At 45.8% G+C, this 21,744-nt stretch overlaps 1 protein-coding gene across 1 annotated transcript in view; it reads left to right on the plus strand.

Moving 5' to 3' along the window:
* Nucleotides 1-21,744, plus strand: part of LOC101736139 (pH-sensitive chloride channel 2) — a 38,898-nt gene that overhangs the window by 12,386 nt on the left and 4,768 nt on the right. The window contains exons 2-7 of the mRNA XM_012691111.4: nt 11,072-11,261; nt 11,784-12,096; nt 12,578-12,733; nt 12,814-12,969; nt 20,477-20,642; nt 21,043-21,247. Of these exons, the coding sequence (XP_012546565.1) occupies nt 11,072-11,261; nt 11,784-12,096; nt 12,578-12,733; nt 12,814-12,969; nt 20,477-20,642; nt 21,043-21,247 (1,186 nt within the window). The remainder of the gene's footprint in view (nt 1-11,071; nt 11,262-11,783; nt 12,097-12,577; nt 12,734-12,813; nt 12,970-20,476; nt 20,643-21,042; nt 21,248-21,744) is intronic.

A 21,744-nucleotide genomic window follows, 5' to 3' on the forward strand; every position in this document is an offset into this window, starting at 1 on the left:
AGTCGAATACCGCACCTCTTACCTAATTTACCGCGAGGTAATAATTAGAGGAGGCCTTTGTCGAGAGACAAGCTGTTTCTAAAACCACACCGAACGCCGAACGGAATAATTGATATTGATTATAAGTTGCACTTAAATTTAATTTATTATTAAGTAATGTATTAAGTTAGTAAAACAGCAATAAAGGCTTATTATTATAATAATGCGTTCTTAGGATAAGTTAACCATTATTTCAGGGCCGATGCAACTTGGAATGGTGGTTTCCATGGGCCTATAGGAGATAATCCCTTAGTAGCAACTAGAACTTATCTTGCAGAGCTTGAAAACGACAATTTTACTTTCAGTAAAAATTAGATCAATTACTGTCAATAGCAGTCAATTAATGAATAGAAATCACTAGCTTTTAAACAACAAACATAAAAACATTCATGGAATTAAAAAAACGTCGGACTGTTGAACGGGTGTCAATACGAGGGCGGCACTGAAAATTTCGGGAATTAACGAAGTGACACAACATTACTATTTAAAAATGTATTTATTGCTTTTCGAAGTATTCTCCGCGAAATTTGACACATTTTTCCATACGATGGAACCACGGAATAGATAATGGAACCAATCATTGAACCAACCAATAGGTAATAACAGATTTCTGAAATGTATATTTTTAGTGAGTTGGGAAATGTGATGTATTATATAAACGTGTAATATGTGTAATAAATATGGATAAATTGCATATTATTATTATGATTAGTATAATTGTATGTTATGTATAGGTTTACTGTGCACCTACCACAGGACTCTTTACACCACACTTGGTTCACCTTAGGCATTAAGTCCTTCACTGTACCCTTGTGCATAAAATAGAAAAATTAAATAAACAATATGGATTGTCTTTATAACTAGTCAGGTCATAAGTATTGTCACACAGTAAAAACTTTTCTTTTAGAATGCTGGCCACAAAAAAGCTTATTGAATTCGAATTTCGAATTGTTCATGAAAATAAAAATGTATACTTTTAGAATTTTACTCATTTTTAAATATGGAGTGGACGCTTAAAGAAGACCGTGTTGCAGTTATTGCGTTGCATCGTTGCGGTTACGCGCCAATTCAAATTTTTAACATACTGAAAGATTTGAATATAACCAAAAGATTCGTTTATCGTACCATCAAACGATACAATGAAGACTCTAGTGTAGATCACAGGTCAAGAAGTGGTCGCCCTCGGTCTTTTAGGACTCCAGCAGTGATAAAAGCTGTGAAGGCGCGAATTCAAAGAAATCCCAAACGTAAGCAGAAACTGTTGGTCTTTCAGATGGGGTTAAGCAGGACCACGGTGAAAAGGGTGTTAAATGAAGACTTAGGGCTTCGGGCATATCGAAGAAAAACAGGACATCGTTTGAATGCTCGTCTAATGGACCTGAGACTGAAGAGATGCCGCGCTTTGTTGAAGCGGTACGCGGGAAAAAAATATCGGGAACTTCTTTTTTCGGATGAAAAATTTTTTACCGTAGAAGAGAGCTACAACAAATAAAATGATAAGGTGTACGCACACAGTAGTGAAGAAGCGAGCAACCGTATTCCGCGTGTCCAACGAGGTCATTTTCCATCCTCGCTCATGGTATGGTTGGGAGTTTCTTATTGGGGCTTAACAGAGGTACATTTTTGTGAGAAAGGTGTAAAAACGAATGCAGTTGTGTATCAAAATACAGTCCTGACGAACCTTGTGGAACCTGTTTCTCATACCATGTTCAATAACAAGCACTGGGTATTCCAACAAGATTCGGCGCCAGCTCATAGAGCGAAGAGCACACAAGACTCAAGACTGGCTGGCGGCGCGTGAAATCGACTTCATCCGGCACGAAGACTGCCCCTCCTCCAGTCCAGATTTGAATCCGTTAGATTACAAGATATGGCAACACTTGGAGGAAAAGGCGTGCTCAAAGCCTCATCCCAATTTGGAGTCACTCAAGACATCCTTGATTAAGGCAGCCGCCGATATTGACATGGACCTCGTTCGTGCTGCGATAGACGACTGGCCGCGCAGATTGAAGGCCTGTATTCAAAATCACGGAGGTCATTTTGAATAAACTTTAGTGTCATAAGAATCTATGTTTTGTTAAGTTCATTTTGGTATATGAATGGTTACATAATGAATAAACTTGTTTCAATTATTTTACATCAAACATGTGACAGAATTTATGACCTGACTAGGTATATTCCGATGTCTGATTCGAGAAGAACTAGTTCCTATAATACCCGATTTGTTTAAATTCATCAGGTAGGAGCATTTTGTATAATTTCTATGCGGTATGCAGCACTGGCCAAGATTTTTAAAGTATTAATATTATTATCATTTAAATATCAGAGTGCTAAACAGCGTTGATATGTGACTATAAATAAAAGACCCATTTATTTACGTTGAGTAATATACTTCTATTTAAACAGTAGTCTGAGATAAAGCGGAATAATCTACAAGTCAACTTTATTTCTTCATCACATAAGGTATATGCACAACATAGAGTACAACTTATCATTAATTATATAAGCTATTTTTGAGTACGACTTGTCACCGTTAAAAATGAACTATCCTGTGTCTTTTCATATACTAGGTATACGCTCTCTCCGCACCAAACTCGCCGTCTAGCTGCTGCCAGATTAAACATCTCGCTCCAATTCTGGCCCGTGAAGTGCTTCTGGTCTCCTACTTATACCGCTACACGCATCTTGCGGAAGAACGTTGTGTGTGGGTGACTGAAGGTCGCGTTTTTCGATCCAGCATGGTATCCCGTGGGCTGTTTAGGGTACCTTAAGGCGCGCTTTGAATAGCTCTCGAAAAGAGAGGCCCGGGGGCCTTTGACCCGGCGATCGTTGTTCTGGTATTCTCTTTAGCTAGGGCGATAGGGAGTGATAATCGCTCAATATAATTTTTCTGTCTAATCCAAGGTTCGGACGCGGATTTAGTTTCTTCGATTTCAACATGACCCGTCCCGTCCACGCCTCCTAACGCACAGGCCTTCCGGCCAGTATCCGGTGATTTCTTCATAACCTAAATAAAATACATAATAATATGTGTAGGTGTCACAGTTAACAGACACCTGCTATCATGGACATAAAACCGTACCTTATACATTAACACATATAAACTTACGGCCGTTTTCTATAAAATATCTATCTGCTGTTTCGGTTGCTAAGGATAGACAAATCTATCCTTTTGTCCTTACTTTCTTTTCCATCTATCCATCGTCGGGAGGACGGATAGCCTACTAAAGATAGGAATGCTCATACCAATTGAGCTAACTCCCTTTTCAATATGACCTTTAAGTAACTTTCCGATGGACGACACTATCTCTAGTAAAGTCATTCACTTATATGTCAAAATCGGCAGGCCGTAGATGTTTTTTGAAAGTAAATAAGTAGATCGCTATAATTTTTTATTTTTCTCTTAAATAATAATGGATTGTGATGCAAATATTGACAGTAAGTTTGATATCCGACGGTTAAGGGAATATAAAAAAACGTGAGAATTACATCACAAAACTAAATGATTACGAATTTTCTTATAGATTTAGACTATGCAAAGGTGTTGTGAATGAATTGACTAATTTAATAAGACCTTATTTGAGTGTCACGTCAAAAAGATAATATATACAAATTTTAACCATAAACGTACTCATTATTAAGTTATATTTGTTTTTTTTTTTTCCTACCTAAGCTGGTAGCCTGGAGCGGCTATTCCAGCGTAACCGTAACTAGTAGGTGAGCTCACGGGGCTCAAACCTGACGACGATGCTAACACGAACCCTAGCAAGAGTCGTGCTTCGCAGAATCTACCACCGGATCGGAAACGCGACCCACTGAGAAGATCCGGCGAGAAACTCAGTGGGCTGAGTCTGAGAGTTAATTTACTCGTCGAGCCCTTCGTCGCAAGCGACGGGTTCGACGAGAACGGTGACCGGTGCTTGAAGTACCTAGAAGCACCGTTAGTGGATCGGGAGGATCCGAGATGACGTGTTTTGGGCGACGTCGACTGCTTTCCATTCTATCCGCAGGATCGGGAATGTAGTTACCGGCGGCCACGATGAGAGGGTTCTCGGGTCGTGCCGCTTTATCGAAGTGGCGCATCGACGCCGACTGTAGATACTTACTGATGGACTCTAAGTCCAGGTCGTCATGGAGGTCGACGTTTCTGACGAACCACGGGGCTCCGACGGCTATCCTGCAAAAACGGGATTGAATGATTTGGAAGGATTTTAAGTGAGTGCGGGCCGCGTGAGCGAACACTACACTTGCATAGGTCATGACGTGGCGTATGCAAGTTTTGTAGAGTGTCACCTTATTTCTAAGGGACATTTTACTTCGCCTGCATGTCATCGGGTAGAGACGTCCTAGAATGAAGGCGGCACGGTCGCGTACCGTCTTAATGTGAGGGCGGAATGTCATCCTTCTGTCGAGGTGACGCCTAAATATTTGACCTTCGGGGCCCACGGTATGGGCTGGTCGAACATTGTGATTAGGCGAATGGCGGAGGCGGAGGTGTCGATGCGCCTAGACGGGAGAGGGATGCTCAACGTGGTGTTCGGAGGGCGACCCCTTTTGAAGAGCACCGCTGTGCTTTTCGTGGGGTTGATGTCGATGCGCCACTTCCGGAACCACTGTCCCATGGTGGTAGCTGCGGTCTGAAGTCGCCGATGAAGCAACGCCTTCTTCCTACACGAGTAGTAGAAGGCGGTGTCATCGGCGAAGAGCGCCAGATGGGTCTCCGGAGACCGGGGTATATCATTGATATACAAACTGAATAGTAGCGGGGAGAGGTCGGAGCCTTGCGGGACTCCGGCTGTGACGTGATATATTTGTCCTTAGGTGTTATCAGGCCTCAATTAAGTTTTACAATTTTACAGAAATCATGGTATATTTCATCAGACACTTCGGAGTCCACGATTTTATGCCTTGGGCACAATGATGGTGTCTATTGCTGATTTTACAGGAAGGAAGTTATTTTATATAGGTATCTAAAGCCATAGCAAAATTATAACCAATTTTTTTTGTGCTGCCTTTCTTAATTGAAAAAGATATCCTTCAAAACTTGAACGTAAAGTAAAATAAATTATGATCAATTTAGTTCAAAGATACTTACCTACAGAATTCATTTTATTTCACTGTAGCTCTGTACTACATGATAAACGAAAGTTTTAACGCGTTTTAAGGGAAAACCACCGGGAGTAAAGAACAGAGAAACAAACAAACGTAACCGAACACTGCTCATTGGCAAACACAAACTTGCAAAATCCGAGAGTCAAAAATTTCGTTTCATAATTTAGACTTTGTTAAAAATCACGATACGAATAATTGTTTACACTCACAATGACGCAATTTTTTATAGCGTGTTTTTATCTGTCTGTAATAAAATATCATTATATGTTAGATTGAATATAACAATAGTAAAATGGCTCGTGTTTTAGTAATAAAATTGTATGAATATCCGAAAAATATCAAAAATAGTGTTTAACCAATACACAACCAAATGTTTTGGTTACCTATTTGCTGATTCGTTGTTTCAAATACCAAAAGATTTTAAAGTCGACTGGTAGTTTATGGACCGGAGAGTGACTGACAGAAGCAATTTTTTACCCCGGAAAATGAAATGTATTTCATTCTTTATTCATAAATTACAAATTTAACGCGCGCGGGGAAGGGAATGCGGAGAATACTAACTTCTACTTAAGGAAAACAATTTTGGGAAAATATTGTCTACAATAAAAAATCTATTATTCTCATTTTAAAATGCTTTGATTACCTCGCAACGTCTGAACCTTCGTTCAACAATTGTTGATCGAAGGTCTGAACTGTGCTAATTATACTCCGATTGATTGCCTGTTAGTGTTCAGTATTGCATTAGATTCTGGGATGACGCTTGTACAAACTTATTTACAAGTAATTTTTTTTATTTTATTGCTTAGTTGGTGGACGATCTCATAGCCCACCTGGTGTTAAGTGGTTATTGGAGCCCATAGATATCTACAACGTAAAAGCACCACCTACCTTGAGGTATAAGTTCTAAGATCTCAGTATAGTTACAACGGCTACCCTACCCTTCAAACCGAAACGCATTACTGTTCACGGCAGAAATAGGCGAGGTGGTGGTACCTACTCATGCGGACTCACAAGCGGTCCTACCACCAGTAATTACGCAAATTATGAACCGTGGAAGTCAATCGTTAACATTTGTTAGGTTGGTACGTATTTCATTAGAAAAATTCATACCCGCCCGCGGGGCTCGAACACCGTTGCATCGCTATATACGAATCAACGGCGGATCCAGGGGGGGGTCATGGGGGTCATGACCCCCCCCCCCTGAGCTAGTTCCAGGACTTGAACTAACTTGGACTAATTGAAGAACATCATGATTTATTTATTATCTATTGTTATCAAAATTTAATTATAAGTTCTTAGCTTGCCCACGACTATGTGACCCCCTCCTGGCGCCAAAGCTGGATCCGCCTTTGATACGAATGCACCGGACGTCTTATCCTTTAAACCACGACGAATATTTACGAAGGATCACCGTTCATATGTTTTTCTGTTAGTTTAAGTTAGTAGAATATCAAACCGTCATACACAAGCAGTTTACAATATACAAGATACAATGTTATGCTATTACACTGAATCTCTTACGAGTCTTTTGGTAAGATTTGTCTAAAATATTATTATAGTCCGAAAGTCCATAAAATATTATAATTTTTATTATTATTGATCTATATATTAATACGTGAAGCAAAAACTTTGTATCCCTTTTTACGAAAATTGCGCGGACGGAGGAGTATGAAATTTTCCACACTTATAGAGAATATAGAGAAGAAACACTACATACCATGTATTTGACGCAACACGCATGCATACTAATTATTGTCAAACTTTTGTTCTTGACGTCTGTGGTCAAATTGAGAATAAATTAAATATTGTTTGTCTTTATTAATATTTTTTTATAGAGTAGCCTTATCGAAATTTGTGATTATAGAAGTATAAAATACAATCATAATAGTGTACAAACTTACAATTTCAATTAATTATAGTCGAATTTCGACTAGGTACTGCGGGAAAAATGGTAATAACTAGAGGTTAGTTATTACTATTTTTCGAGTCAATAGTAGATAATGGTAAGAATAGTAATACAATCACCATGTCCTAAATAAAACCTTGTTGATTTTTCTCTACAATTGTATGACTCATTTTATCTGAACTCATTCGGAGTCGTTCATACATTTTAAACTATGTAAGCATACTTTTATATTCCACTTATGTTTGCTTTATGACGGAATATTTGATAGTTGGCCATGCATTTAAAAAATTTATAAGAAACGCACACAAAATCGTATATTTCTTCTCCGGAAATAATTACGGGAATACTTTAATTATATCCAAGACATTGGGTTTCTTGATTCAAGAAGTCGTCGTCGTCGGACAGAGATGGCAATACTCATATATAAAAAGTGTTATATAAGATTTTGTTTTTTAATAAAAAAAATTTATTTTACTTATCTACAGATCGCTACAGCTATATTATATAAATGATTCAAAGTACAGCATGTTTAAAATAAATAAATAAAAATCAACCTAAAATTAAGTAAGCTTGTCTTTTAAAATATATTTCCACTCACAGTGTTTCAATATGCAAAAAAATCAAGGCATGTGGTTAATTTTAATTACCGGTAATAAATTTCGTCACTACGAGTATTATATTACGTATAGATGAAATTTAAAAAGTAACAATAACAGAAGTTGGCCGAATTTTTAAAAATTAAAATTACAGAGATACCTACTTTTCACACTGCAAGCTAATCCTCAGATGATCATATGACGCTTTTACGTACTTATAATAATGCTCAAGGCACGTGTACCAAATCCATCTTCCAGTTGCGGAAACACAGCAGTGATATATTAATAGGATCTTCAACTAACAGCGTATTATTTTATAGCGCCCATATTAGCGTTTATTATATTTAATTGAAATTAAGGAGAATGCCAATCATTATTCGTTCAAGTAACATTATGGGATCAAAATTGAGTTGGGAAATTGGAACTTTCAAATTGTTTAATTTATTCACAATAAGAACTAGCCTGTGCGGATTGCGGAATCGATCTCGAAAGGACGTGGCCGTACCCTAAGATTGTCCTCAAAGAGAGATAGACACAACGATTTTATTTTTGATCCAAATAATTTTGATAATATTTTTTTAAAAAAAGTATCAAATAATTCATGTTCCGCAGATCGCAGTAAACTGGTTAAGAAAAACCTGAGTTGCGTAAGCAATAAATATAGAAACAGTACTCTTCATACCCTATACGAATGTGTAATTTTATCGCGATCACGAAAACCAAATACGGTAAAACAGTGTTCTCATTTCTAATTCAGAAAAAAATAAAAGAACATAAGAGTTAAGTTTGAATAAATATAAAACGTGTTTAATGTGCACGTACGTAGCAGCTTAACGTTAATCCATAAATAAGCAAATCTTGTTGATATCTTAGAGAATTGGTTCACAATGTTATCAGATACAAATATTAGCACCGTTGTCGTTAGCAGCTTCTTCTTCGACCTTGTCGTACCACCAATCCACGTTAAATTTAACTGAAACTTCATTTAAATAATAAACCAATATTATTTAAAAGAGATTATTTCTCATTCAAATTGCGATTACATTGCATATGCGTGCGAGTGTCTGCATAGAATAAATAATGGAAACAAAGCATAATTTCCACGTAAACTTGACCATTTTAATTTTCTCGAACCATAAATTACTTAGTGTGTCGAATAGATAACGTAGTTTTCACGCCTTATTATTGTAGTTAATTACAAATATGTTTGTCAGACATAAATTAATTACTATAATTTCCACTGAGACTAGACTAAATGAAATAAAAATTGACAAAGTAATCCTTTTAAGGATTAGAGATTTTCTATCCAGATAAATTGCCCATAATTTAAGAATTTTCTTCGTGTCATTTGCCCGCTTTTGAAAATTTCTTAACGGTAGGAAGCACCTTGGCTCTGCCCCTGACAATGCCTGAAGTCCGTGGGCGACGGTAACCACTCACCGTCAAGTGGGCCGTATGCTCGTCTGACTACAAGGGAAATAAAAATTAATAAATAAAAACCCTAATTGCTGTTACTCATGTTACATTGGATGAAGTCGAAGTCAGATTTTTTGGCAAACCATTGCAAGTGCTTACAAATCAACGCACATTCTGCGTATGTACATACATACATTGTTGGCGACGCAGAAAATTGAACCACCTTAGATGTTTTTTTCTCTGTATGACAAAGGATCGTATCGAAGTCGGTATTGCATAGTGCAGCATAGTCGCAAAGTTTCATTAGGATCTCGTATAATGGTAGTAGTCGTGAATATGAGAATATTCATTATTTAATTATTATTTTTATTACATTATTAATACATTACAATTACATTATTAATTATTCACAAAACACGTTTACAGTAACTTTTATTATGATTAATATAAAATTGAATGAAATAAAAAGCCTTTTATTTCATACAAGTGACATTAAAACAAAAATTAACGCAATGTGATCTATGCTATTAATTAACTAATAAATAATATGTTTGGTGAATGTCCTGGGGTAAAGGTTTCCTCCAAGAATAGCCAATCTTATCTACATTGGGTAATGATTAATATAAATTAGGCTATTTATTGTTTAGCTCATGTGATTTTTGTTATACATTTAGCTTGATTAATAGTCAAAAAGAATTTAACAACGATAAATCGAGCCTTACTGAATATTCACTGAAACACATCAAGTACTCTAATCCTTGAATCATTGTTAATGACCGTACTAAAACAATTTCAACGACTCATCTATTTACTTTGTCTCTTACGTAGACAGTATTATTCATGAATGCTCCTCTGCGTTCACGAAGCATCTTTAAATAATTAAAGAAGATCAATTATGACTGAAAATTTTGTCAATTTTTTTTACCGGGCTTCACTGCCTATAATTTAATTTAATTTAATTTAATAATTTCATTTATGGATACTTATGGGTACTGGTGGTAGGACGTCTTGTGAGTCCGCACAGGTAAGTACCACCACCCTGATTTCTGCCGTGAAGCAGTAATGCGTCTCGATTTGAAGGGGGGGGGGGGAGGCGTTGCACTGTTAAAAGTGAGACCTTACAACTCATGTCTCAAGGTGGGTGGCGGCATTTACATTGTAGAGGTCTATGGGTTCGGTAACCATTTAACATCAGGTGGGCCGTGAGCTCGTCTACCCACCTAAGCAATAAAAAAAGTGCTCCGGTAACCGTTTAACATTGAATGGGACTTGAGTTCCGTCTATCTAGTGCAGTTAGAAAATCTAAATCTATAGAGGGGACAGCGTTCGCTCTTTTTTTGTATTTTACACCTTGGTGCTTGGGGCGTAATATTCTGAGGAAGTGTTTTTTTATTTTTTTTATTGCTTAGATGAGTGGACGAGCTCACAGCCCACCTGGTGGCAAGTGGTTACTGGAGCCCATAGGTATCTACGACGTAAATGCGCCACCCACTTTGAGATATAAGTTCTAAGGTCTCAGTATAGTTACAACGGCTGCCCCACCCTTCAAACCGAAACGCTTTACTGCTTCACGGCAGAAATAGGCGGGGCGGTGGTACCTACCCGTGCGGACTCACAAGAGGTCCTACCACCAGTAAAGTGTTTGAGATAATCACTCTAAGTGTTTGAGATAATCACTCTTTTTTTTGTTCTATTCCATTTATGCATTGTTTCATATATTCCTGCATGGCATGGGGTTACTTACCACCAGATTAGAAGTTATCTTTAAACTTAGAAGTTGCAAAATCTGACTCTGTGGCAGGCTGAGCGCTATGATATGTCCTCTTTTAATGATGCTTGAAAAAATATGATTAACTATAAGCAGCTGCTTGGTTACTCCCTTGGCATTGCCGATGGTGGTTACGATGTCCCTCACGTTAGCCGTATGCTCGTCTGCTTTCCAAAATATTAATAAAATGTCTTATATGTTTTAGTAAAATTGTATCTTTAATGTCTTCAACAGGATAGCGCCCTTAGAATGTCCAAGTTTAGACAGCGGAGACAGTTTTACTCAGTCGGAGTTCTTATCAAGACTCGCAAACGAATGCCGCTACGACCGGCTACTGCTGCCTACCTATCAGACCGGTGACGTCGTCTACGTCCATGCCAGCGCCTACGTTTATTTCATTCAACCAGCAGAAGCACACGATTTGGTAATCATTATCTTTTGTATCACGATAACAATATAATATAATAAGATACTAACCTAATTAACTAAAAAATAGATTAACCTTTTGAGGTCCAGTGTTCACACATATTGGACATATAGTTTTACATTACATTAGTCTTAGGACCGCAAAGGGTTAAGATATAATAAGATAAGAAACAAATCTATTTGACTCGTCTCTTCATAATATTAAACAATGTATATTTTTCAGCCACGACCTTTCTTATGTTATGAGATTACATGAGTCCGTAGACCTTGAGGCATAAGGTAATGTCTCAATTGTATTGAATATTGGTTGATTTTCCTTCAAATCGGAACGCGATTTCTCAAATTTTTGAGCTCTCTCCATGTTTGACTAAAAACTTAAAAGCCATCTTTTAGTCAGGCAGTTATAATGTCATTTATGAAATACAATAAGAAATGTAAATATTTCGAAGGAGTGTTAAGAAAAATAAAAACAAAACATATGTTCGTTACCCTTTCGATAAAAATATTAAAATCATTTCAGAATTTTAAACTTCACTTCCTTCTGCAACTACGATGGACGGACCCGCGCCTAGCGTACACACTCTACTCTCCGAAAAGATCTAAAATCATAGGTGAAAATGATCTGAAACAAAGAATATGGGTGCCACATCTATACATGTCGAACGAACAGTCGTCGAGTCTCATGGGAACCGACAGTAAAGACGTTCTCATTTCAATCGCTCCCGACGGTGAAGTGCTTTTCAGCAGGCGAATGCAGGCAGTGTTGTACTGTTGGATGAATCTACAGAAATTCCCCTTTGACGATCAGACATGCTCTATGAACTTGGAAAGCTGTAAGTTTCAATTCGAAATTTAAATGTATGTATGTAGATACTTTTCGAATACTTTACTGCTTTCGTTTTAATATCTATACATATAAATAAAATTGGAGTATCTGTTTGTAATATTGAAATAACCGCTTTTTACTGCGTGCATATGAATATATATATAAGATTAATTAAGACCGATTTTGACGAGAATTTCACTGATAGGTAGCTGATGATATAAGGAGTAACTTAGGCTACTTTTTTAGACTAGCTTCGCCCCGCGGCGTCACCCGCGGTACAACAATAATGGCAGGTAACATCGCGGGACTCAGCTATCAATAATAAAATTTAATGTTTCCGAAGCGAAGCGAGGTCGGGTCGCTAGTAAATAATATAATTACAATAAAAAACGCAAAATTAAACCTTCAAAATAGTTTTAAATATAATTAAGACTCGCAAAAACCAAAGAAAATACTTATATTATTTACTATTTAAATATACGTTACAGGGAAATATAATGCATCGATTCTACGTTTAATGTGGGAAAAGGATAATCCAGTTCGCTTATCATCGGAACTACACCTGACAGAATATTCTCTCATGGATTTTTGGACGAACGAATCTGTTGTCAGAGGCGATATAGCCAACATGCGTCTTGGTGGAGGTAACTGTAATTTCTTTTGTTTTGTTTTGTTTTTTCAAAACTTTTTATAACTAATATCTGACTCACAGTAATTTTTTTAGCGGGTAATTATAGCGCCTTAAAATTCACATTCAAACTTGGTCGCGAGGTCGGTTACTATCTCATGGATTATTTTATTCCATCGATGATGATAGTGGCAATGTCGTGGGTTACATTTTGGCTACAAGCGGACGCATCAGCACCAAGAATAACTTTAGGTAAATATTTGGAACTTAATAGCTGATATGGATCCATTTCTGAAGATACGTAATTCGGTAATTCCTTGAGCCTAACGCTCATTTGAAACTTCAATTCTGTCAACTGTCTTTAGAATTTCCTTCCCTACTTTGAACTACTGATTGAAAACTTAAGTCAGAAAAGTATTTAAAGTATCTGTTACCGTTTTCGTTGTAGATAAATATTATAAGCGGATCTAGGACTATCTAATGTTGCTATGATCCCCACCGAACGTGGTCTCGCCTTGTCGCGGCGGTGGGGCTTAAGCGTGCACCCCGATACCGTGGAGCAGCGTTGTCTGCACAGGGGTGCCGTGAACAAAGAAGACTGCACACCGTGTTCCCGTTTCCCACCTTTGCTGGACAAAGTGTGTGTGAAGCGGGAGAGGGCTCCCTTCTGGAGCCCTCTTGGATGCTAGGCCATGTCCCCGGCAGCTCTTTGGCTGCTAAAGGGGAAGGCCCTCCAGAGGAGGGTACCGGTACGCCGGCGTGGCCACACCGTGGTCGGACGTGTGGGTCTGTCAGTAATGGTAGACCCCACGTGGATGAGAAGTGAACCGGAGGGCACTCCCTTCCGGTCGCTGGTTGCCATGTCCCCGGCTGCCTCTTGGCGGCTACAGGGGAAGGCCCCCCAAAGGGGGGTACCGGTTTACCGGCGTGGCTTCGAAGAAGCACACCGCAATCCCTACCGAGTAGGGGACGGGGGCTGCTGCCTAGCAGGGGCCGTGAGGATGCGAACCTCTATAAAAAATGCCCCAATCCCAAGTTTTTGACACCTGACGATGGGATGAATGGCTGGAGGGAGTCTAGTCCCAAGGGTTGTCCCATACCGTAATCCCCACTTGGTGGGGGGCGGGGGCCGCTGCCTAGTAGGGGCCGCGAGGATGCAAACCTCTATAAAAAATGCCCTAATCCTAAGCCTGTGACGTGCCCGGTGATGGGATGAGTGGCTGGAGGGTGTCCAGTCGTGAGGGCCGTCCCAGGGGACCGACCCCTGGTTAAATAATAAAGGAATAAATAAATGATGGCAGACTTAACGGAAAAATTACCCCAGGAGGGTACCACTCTAGGTGGAGAATCCCTCCGTGCTTCCACCTCGGTGGGAGCATGCTGCCCCACGTATTCTGGGGGGGGCAAAGCATGCCACGATGAAGGGGGCTGTGCGACGGGCAGCGGAAAACCCGTCGAACTGAGGTGTGCCAGCGCTGGCTCGACGCGCTCTGCGCTCGTCAGCGACTGCGAGGCGGCTGGCCCGAAAGGGAAAGTCAGGCGGAAGAGGAAATCGAGGGGAGTTTCTTCCCGCGAAGGGAAGGGGGGGCTAACGTCGTCCTCTGACACGGATGCCCCACCGGAGAAAGTGGTGGTAGTCTCCGATTCGGCCTCTGCCGCGGAGGAGATGCCGCCCCCTAAAGGGAGACCCGCTCGGGGGAAGGGCGCACCGTCACCGGCGCCGTCATCGGCGTCGATGTCTGTCGCCTCGCTGGACGGGCGGACGACGGAAGAGGAGGAGGGCGGTCTTCGGGACCCTGCCTTGGTCATAGGCAGGGCCATGAGGACCGTCAAGTCGTATGCGGCGACCAGTGCCAAAACCAAAGCTGCTGGCCGCAGGCTACGGGAAGTCGTCTCGCGAGTCTCGAAGGTTCTGCCTTCGGTTGCTTCCGCCAATGACCAGGTGGTGCAGCTGATGGCGGAGAATTTGAGGCTCCGAGCACAGCTACAGGCGCAGCAGCGGCCCGATGGCAAGGTTGCTGCTACCAAGCGGGTAGCCGCGACGAGGTCGTCGCCCGCGTTGCCACGTGCCGCTGGGTCGCGGACTCCTCCGGCATCTGTGCCGGCGGTGTCGCCGCTGGTCTCCGGGGTCCCTCGGGGTCCCTGTCCCTCAGCGGCGGCTGGCGACCCGTGGCCCGTGCTGCCACCATCGCGCGCGGTACAGCGGCATTCGCGTCTCCCGTCGCCGCGGTCTAGGGAGGCGACGGCCGTCGAGCGGCAGCAGGGATCCGCGGGGCCACGGATCGTGGGCCTGCCGGAACCGAATTGCTACAGCCTGGACGAGATTATCGATCGCACCGTCCAGGCTGTAATGGAAAGGCTGGGTGGCGGGCTGGCGGCTCTCGAAGCGAAACGTATTGTCGCTAGTGACGCTGAACGGCCTGCGTCTACACATGCCGCGGTGTCGGGTGCTGCAGTGACCCGCTCCACCCCCGTACAGGCTCCAGCCACTAGGGCGGGCCCGGGACGAGACAGAGCCAAGCGGGGGGGCGGCGCTAACGCGAAGTGCACATCGCAAGCGCCTCAACCCCGTCCGCTGCCCCCGCCCCCGTCTAACATGGACGAGGGGTGGAATGTGGTGGCCCGGCGGGGTGCCAAGAGGGCCGTACCGACAGCTCCCCAAGTGGGTGGAGCACCGGCCACTGCGGCGTCTCAGGCTGCTCCCCAACAGGGTCGAGCGCCTGTGGCCGCCAACAAGAAAAAGAAGACGAAGAAGAAGTCGTCGCGCGCGCCGCGGTCGGCGGCAGTGGTCTTAACGCTGCTGCCGGCCGCCGAGGCCAAGGGCGTGTCATACGGAGATGTAGTCTCCCGGGCGCGCGCGGCTATTGATCTGGACGAGATCGGGGCGGGGGAGGGCCTCCGCTGTAGGCTGACGGCGAATGGGGCCAAGCTGCTGGAGTGTCCCGGTGCCGATAGTTCCGGCATCGCGGAGCGTCTGGCGGCGAAGCTCCGTACGGTTCTGCCTGAGGAGGAGGTTCGAGTGCACAGGCCGGTCAAAATGGCTGAATTGAGAGTGACCGGCCTGGACGACTGCACCACTAAGGATGAGGTGGCGGCGGCTATTGCCGCCCGGGGCAACTGCGCCCTGGAGAATATAACCGTAGGCGAGCTGCGCCTCGGTTATACCGGGGCTGGCTCTGTTTGGGTGCGTTGCCCGGTAGAGGCGGCCACCTCCTTGGCTGCTCCTCCGCCCGGGAGACCGTCGGGGGAACCGGGCAGGTTGCGCGTGGGCTGGATAGCGGCCCGCGTGCGCCTTCTCGAACCACGCGCCTGGCGGTGCCTCAGATGCTTCAGCACTGGGCACTGCCTTGCTAAATGCGCGAGTGCCGTTGACCGCAGCGGATTGTGCTTTCGCTGTGGTCAGCCGGGACACAAGGCGGCCGTGTGCTCGGCTGCGCCGCACTGCTTATTATGTGCGGCGGCCGGGCGCAAGGCTGACCACCGGGCCGGGGGCAAGGCCTGCCCTCCGGCCAGCAAGAATGCTGAACGAAATCGGCGCCGCCAAGCTAAGCGGCGTCAAAAGAAGCGGTTGGCCGGGGGAGCACCGGCCGGCACTTTGTCCCCCGCTGAGGCGTTCGCGCCCGATAGCGGGGGCAATGGAGTAGGGGAGGGAGCGATGGATGTGGTTCAGTCTTAATGGATCACACCTATCGCTTCCTGCAGGGAAACTTGAACCACTCCGCTGGGGCTCAGGACATGTTGCTCCAGACCATGGCGGAGTGGTCAATTGACGTGGCTGTGGTCGCCGAGCCATACTTCGTTCCCCCAGCGGATGACTGTTGGTTTGGGGACGTTGATGGCTTGGCGGCCATACATATCAGAAGAACCGCGATGGTCCCCCCCCTGGCGATGGTGACCAGGGGCCCCGGGATCGTCGCGGTACAGTTAGAAAATATCGTCGTGATCGGGGTGTACTTTTCTCCGAATCGGCCTACCGTCGAGTTCGAGCGGTTCCTGGACGGGCTAGAGGTGATCGCTCGTCACCTCGCTCCCCGTTCAGTGATACTGGCGGGGGACTTCAATGCGAAGTCTGTCGCTTGGGGTTCCCCATTCACGGACGCTCGTGGTAGGCTGCTGGAGGAGTGGGCGGTCGCGGTCGGTCTCTGTATCGTTAATAGGGGCTCGATCGCGACTTGCGTGCGGTGGACGGGCGAGTCTATCGTGGACTTGACGTTCGCGAGCTCGCCCGTCGCGCGGCGCATCCTCGGCTGGAGAGTGGTGGTGGGGGCGGAATCGTTGTCCGATCACCGGTATATCCGGTACGATCTTTCTGCCCCTGCGCCGACGCCGGCTGCAGGTGCCCGCGGGGTTGACCCCCCGCAGAGTGCATCCCGGTCATTCCCTAGGTGGGCACTGAAGCTCCTGAACAGGGAGCTCCTGGTGGAGGCCTCTATGGTGGCGGCGTGGGCGCCCAAGCGCCCACAACCTGTCGATGTGGAAACCGAGGCCGAATGGTTCCGGGGCGCGATGCACCGCATATGTGATGCCTCGATGCCCCGGGTCGGCTCTCGGCACTCTGGACGGCGACAGTCGCCCTGGTGGTCGCCCGAAATTGCAAGACTGCGTGCGGTCTCCATTCGGGCGAGCCGCCGGTGCACTAGACACCGCCGTCGCCGCCGCCTGCGGCGCGACGAGCCCGTCGCGTTCGCGGAGGAGGAAGCTCGGCTGCACCGCGAATATCGCGCTGCGAAGGACGCCCTGCGGCTGGCCATCAGGCGGGCCAAGGAGCAGAACATGGAGAGACTCTTGGAGGCGCTCGAAGCGGATCCGTGGGGGAGCCCATACAAATTGGTACGCGGCAAGTTGCGCCCGTGGGCCCCCTCTATGACTGAGCGTCTCCAGCCCCAGCAGCTGCGGGACATCGTTTCGGCGTTGTTCCCGCAGGAGCGGGAGGGTTTTGTCCCTCCCGCTATGGGCGGGCCGTCTGACACCGTCGACGGCCAAGCTCCTGCTGAGGTGCCTCGTATTACCGAGGCAGAGCTCCGGGTGGCCGTTGTCAAGATGACTGCGAAAGACACGGCCCCCGGCCCGGACGGAGTCCACGGCCGGGTATTGGCCTTGGCCCTCGGTGCCCTGGGGGACCGGCTCCTTGAGCTATATAATGGCTGCTTGGAGTCGGGACGGTTTCCGTCGCTCTGGCGGACGGGTAGACTTGTGTTGTTGAGGAAGGAGGGGCGCCCGGTGGATACAGCCGCCGGATATCGTCCTATCGTGCTGCTGGACGAGGCGGGAAAATTGCTGGAACGTATTCTGGCTGCCCGCATCGTTCGGCACCTGGTCGGGGTGGGGCCTGACCTGTCGGCGGAGCAGTACGGCTTCCGGGAGGGCCGTTCGACCGTGGATGCAATTCTTCGCGTGCGGTCCCTCTCGGACGAGGCCGTTTCTCGGGGTGGGGTGGCGCTGGCGGTGTCTCTTGACATCGCCAACGCATTTAACACTCTGCCCTGGACCGTGATAGGGGGGGCACTGGAGAGGCATGGAGTGCCCCTCTACCTCCGCCGGCTGGTTGGGTCCTATTTGGGGGCCAGGTCGGTCGTATGTACCGGGTACGGTGGGACCCTTCATCGTTTTCCGGTCGTGCGTGGTGTTCCGCAGGGGTCGGTTCTCGGCCCCCTCTTGTGGAATATCGGGTACGACTGGGTGCTGAGGGGCGCCCTCCTCCCGGGCCTCCGCGTTATTTGTTACGCGGACGACACGTTGGTCGTGGCCCGGGGGGATGATTTTAGGGAGTCTGCCCGTCTCGCCACAGCGGGAGTGGCCCTCGTCGTCGGAAGGATAAGGAGGCTGGGTCTCGACGTGGCGCTCAATAAATCCGAGGCTCTGTGGTTTCACGGGCCGCGGAGGGCGCCACCCGTTGACACCCACATCGTGGTTGGAGGCGTCCGGATAGGGGTCGGGGTGCAGTTGAAGTACCTCGGCCTCGTGTTGGACAGCCGGTGGGCCTTTCGTGCTCACTTTGCGGAGCTGGTCCCCCGATTGATGGGGACGGCCGGTTCTTTGAGCCGGCTGCTCCCGAATATTGGGGGACCGGATCAGGTTGTGCGCCGTCTCTACGCGGGGGTGGTGCGATCGATGGCCCTGTACGGTGCACCTGTGTGGGCTGAGCCGCGCAACCGGGCCACTATGGCTCGGTTCCTGCGCCGGCCGCAGCGCACCGTTGCCATCAGGGTCATCCGCGGATATCGCACCGTCTCCTTCGAGGCGGCGTGTGTTTTGGCGGGGACGCCGCCATGGGAGCTGGAGGCGGAGTCGCTCGCTGCCGACTATCGGTGGCGCAGCGAGCTTCGTGCTCGGGGCGTGGCGCGTGTCCCCGAGAGTGAGCTGCGGGCGCGGAAGGCCCATTCTCGGCGGTCCGTGCTCGAGTCGTGGTCGAGGCGATTGGCCAACCCCACGTGGGGGCTACGGACCGTCGAGGCGGTTTACCCGGTCTTTGATGACTGGGTGAATCGTGGCGAGGGACGTCTCACCTTTCGTCTGGTGCAGGTGCTGACCGGGCACGGATGCTTCGGGAAGTACCTGCGCCGGATAGGGGCTGAGCCGACGACGAGGTGTCACCATTGTGGACACGACCTGGACACGGCGGAGCATACGCTCGCTGTCTGCCCCGCTTGGGAGGTGCAGCGCCGTGTCCTGGTCGCAAAGATGGGACCTGACTTGTCGCTGCCTGGCGTCGTGGCGTCGATGCTTGGCAGCGATGAGTCATGGAAGGCTATGCTCGACTTCTGCGAGTGCACCATCTCGCAGAAGGAGGCGGCGGGGCGAGTGAGGGAAAGCTCTCCTCACTACGCAGAAACCCGCCGCCGCCGAGCAGGGGGTCGGGACCGGGGTCGTATCCGTGACCTGGCCCCCTAAGAGCTAGGGGTCCCACCCGTTTTGTGCGGGGAGGGACCCAGACGAGGGGTGGCGTGCTCTGCACGCTCACCCGCAATAGGAAGCCGGGTGATGGTAGACCGCGTTCCCCCGACCGCTCTGGGGGAAGGTGTAACGCGGCGCCATCAAAGCGGGCTCTCGGCCCGCTGAACGAGGGAACCGGTGGTCGTTTCGCTGGCGGCCACCGGTCCGGCGTCCGTGGGACGGTGGGATGGATGTAATGTGCTCTGCGTCAACCCTGTCCCGCCGTTTCAATAGCCCCGACTGGGCTCCGGCCCGGTCCGAGGTAGGGCGCCGGTTGTGAGCGGCAGGAGTTTTTAGTGAGGTTCAACTCCCACATACCCCACCTGCCGCGCGGGTGGGGATCCGGCGATTTTCTCCTGTGGAAAAAAAAAAAAAAAAAAAATGTTGCTATGATAACAACATTTATTTATTTTTTATTTTGTTTATATCATTTACAGATATTAAAAGAATACATTAAACGAGGAAAAACAATCCAAACTAAACCGGTCGATTGTGTTGTAGTTATTTTTCGAGAAAAAAAAAACAATTGTGTTTTAGAGGAAAATACGAAACTTTGATTACGGCTTTTTAGTCTTAGTTTTCAGTCAGAAAAGTGCTTTTCATTAAGGTTTCACATTATATCACATTTTCTGAATATCTTTCTAAATATGTAACAATTACCTAACCTACCGAATTAAAATTGTTTTGCGTTGCGTTCATTGAGTTGCGTTATGGTACTTTATTATTACTGTTTCGGCTTCGGGAATGGTTTCATACAGCCACTGTAAATACAATAATTACTACTGTCACAATTGTACTTTGTAATTAATATAAACCTTATTTTTAGGTACAAGCACTATGTTATCGTTTATAACACTGGCATCATCGCAAGCGAAGACACTACCTAAAGTTTCATATATCAAAGCTAGCGAGGTCTGGTTCTTAGGCTGCACCGGTTTCATCTTCTCAGCTCTTGTAGAATTTGCTTTTGTCAACACCATTTGGAGAAGAAAGTAAGACATTATAATTTCCAACTAAGCACTTGCCTTAGCCGTATACAAATCTTTTTTTTTTACGATCACTCCACGTTAACTGATCCCGTGCTGAGTTCGTAAAGAGCTTATGATACAGGTACCGGATAACGGAAATAAATACATATAAGATTTTTATTATACACATATATAATATACATTATATAATATACATCCATAACCCTGGAAAATACATTTTATATTTATCATATAAATATCTTCCCTTGGCGGGATTCGAACCCGCGACCCCCTTGTGTAGTGACCATGTCACTTACCACTACACCAGACGGCCGTCTTACCACTACAACAATCGTATTGTTTATTAGACTACCAATAGTTAATTATCAAATTATTAGCTAAACTCATAATCCGTGATTTACAGGAAAGCGGTAAACTTAAAAAAGGTGAATAGCAAATACATTTTGAAGAGCACGCTTACTCCGCGTTTGGCCCGTAAAGAACTTCAAAAAGAAATACAAGAATCTTCACCGCAACTTTCGAAATCGAGATCTTGCTCGTCGCTGCAGCAGGAGGGCAGCTGCAACGACCCAGCCGGTCCCGGTTACAACAACTACCTCACTGTGCACGTATGTATAGAATTATGAGCTACCAATGAAATACTTAGTATACCTGAAATACATAAGTAACTTTGAAGTCGTCGTGGCCTAAAGGATAAGACGTCCGGTGCATTCGTGTTGAGCGATGCACAGGTGTTCGAATCTCAGGCGGGTACCAATTTTTCTAATGAAATACGTAATCAACAAATGTTCACGATTGACTTCCACGGTGAAGAAATAACATCGTGTAATAAAAATGAAACCCGCAAAATTATAATTTGCGTAATTACTGGTGGTAGGACCTCTTGTAAGTCCGTGTGGGTAGGTACCACCACCCCGCCTATATTTGATACTATACTTGAGATCTTATAACTTATATCTCAAGGTGGGTGGCGCATTTAGGTTATAGATGTCTATGGGCTCCAGTAACCACTTAACATCAGGTGGGATGGTGAGCTACCACGAACTACGTCCGAGGGGATGGATCTAAGCAAAAAAAAAAAAATTAAATAAACTTTCATACTAGA

The sequence above is a fragment of the Bombyx mori genome, chromosome 17 (assembly GCF_030269925.1).
Source record: "Bombyx mori chromosome 17, ASM3026992v2".
In the NCBI taxonomy this organism is placed as follows: domain Eukaryota; kingdom Metazoa; phylum Arthropoda; class Insecta; order Lepidoptera; family Bombycidae; genus Bombyx; species Bombyx mori.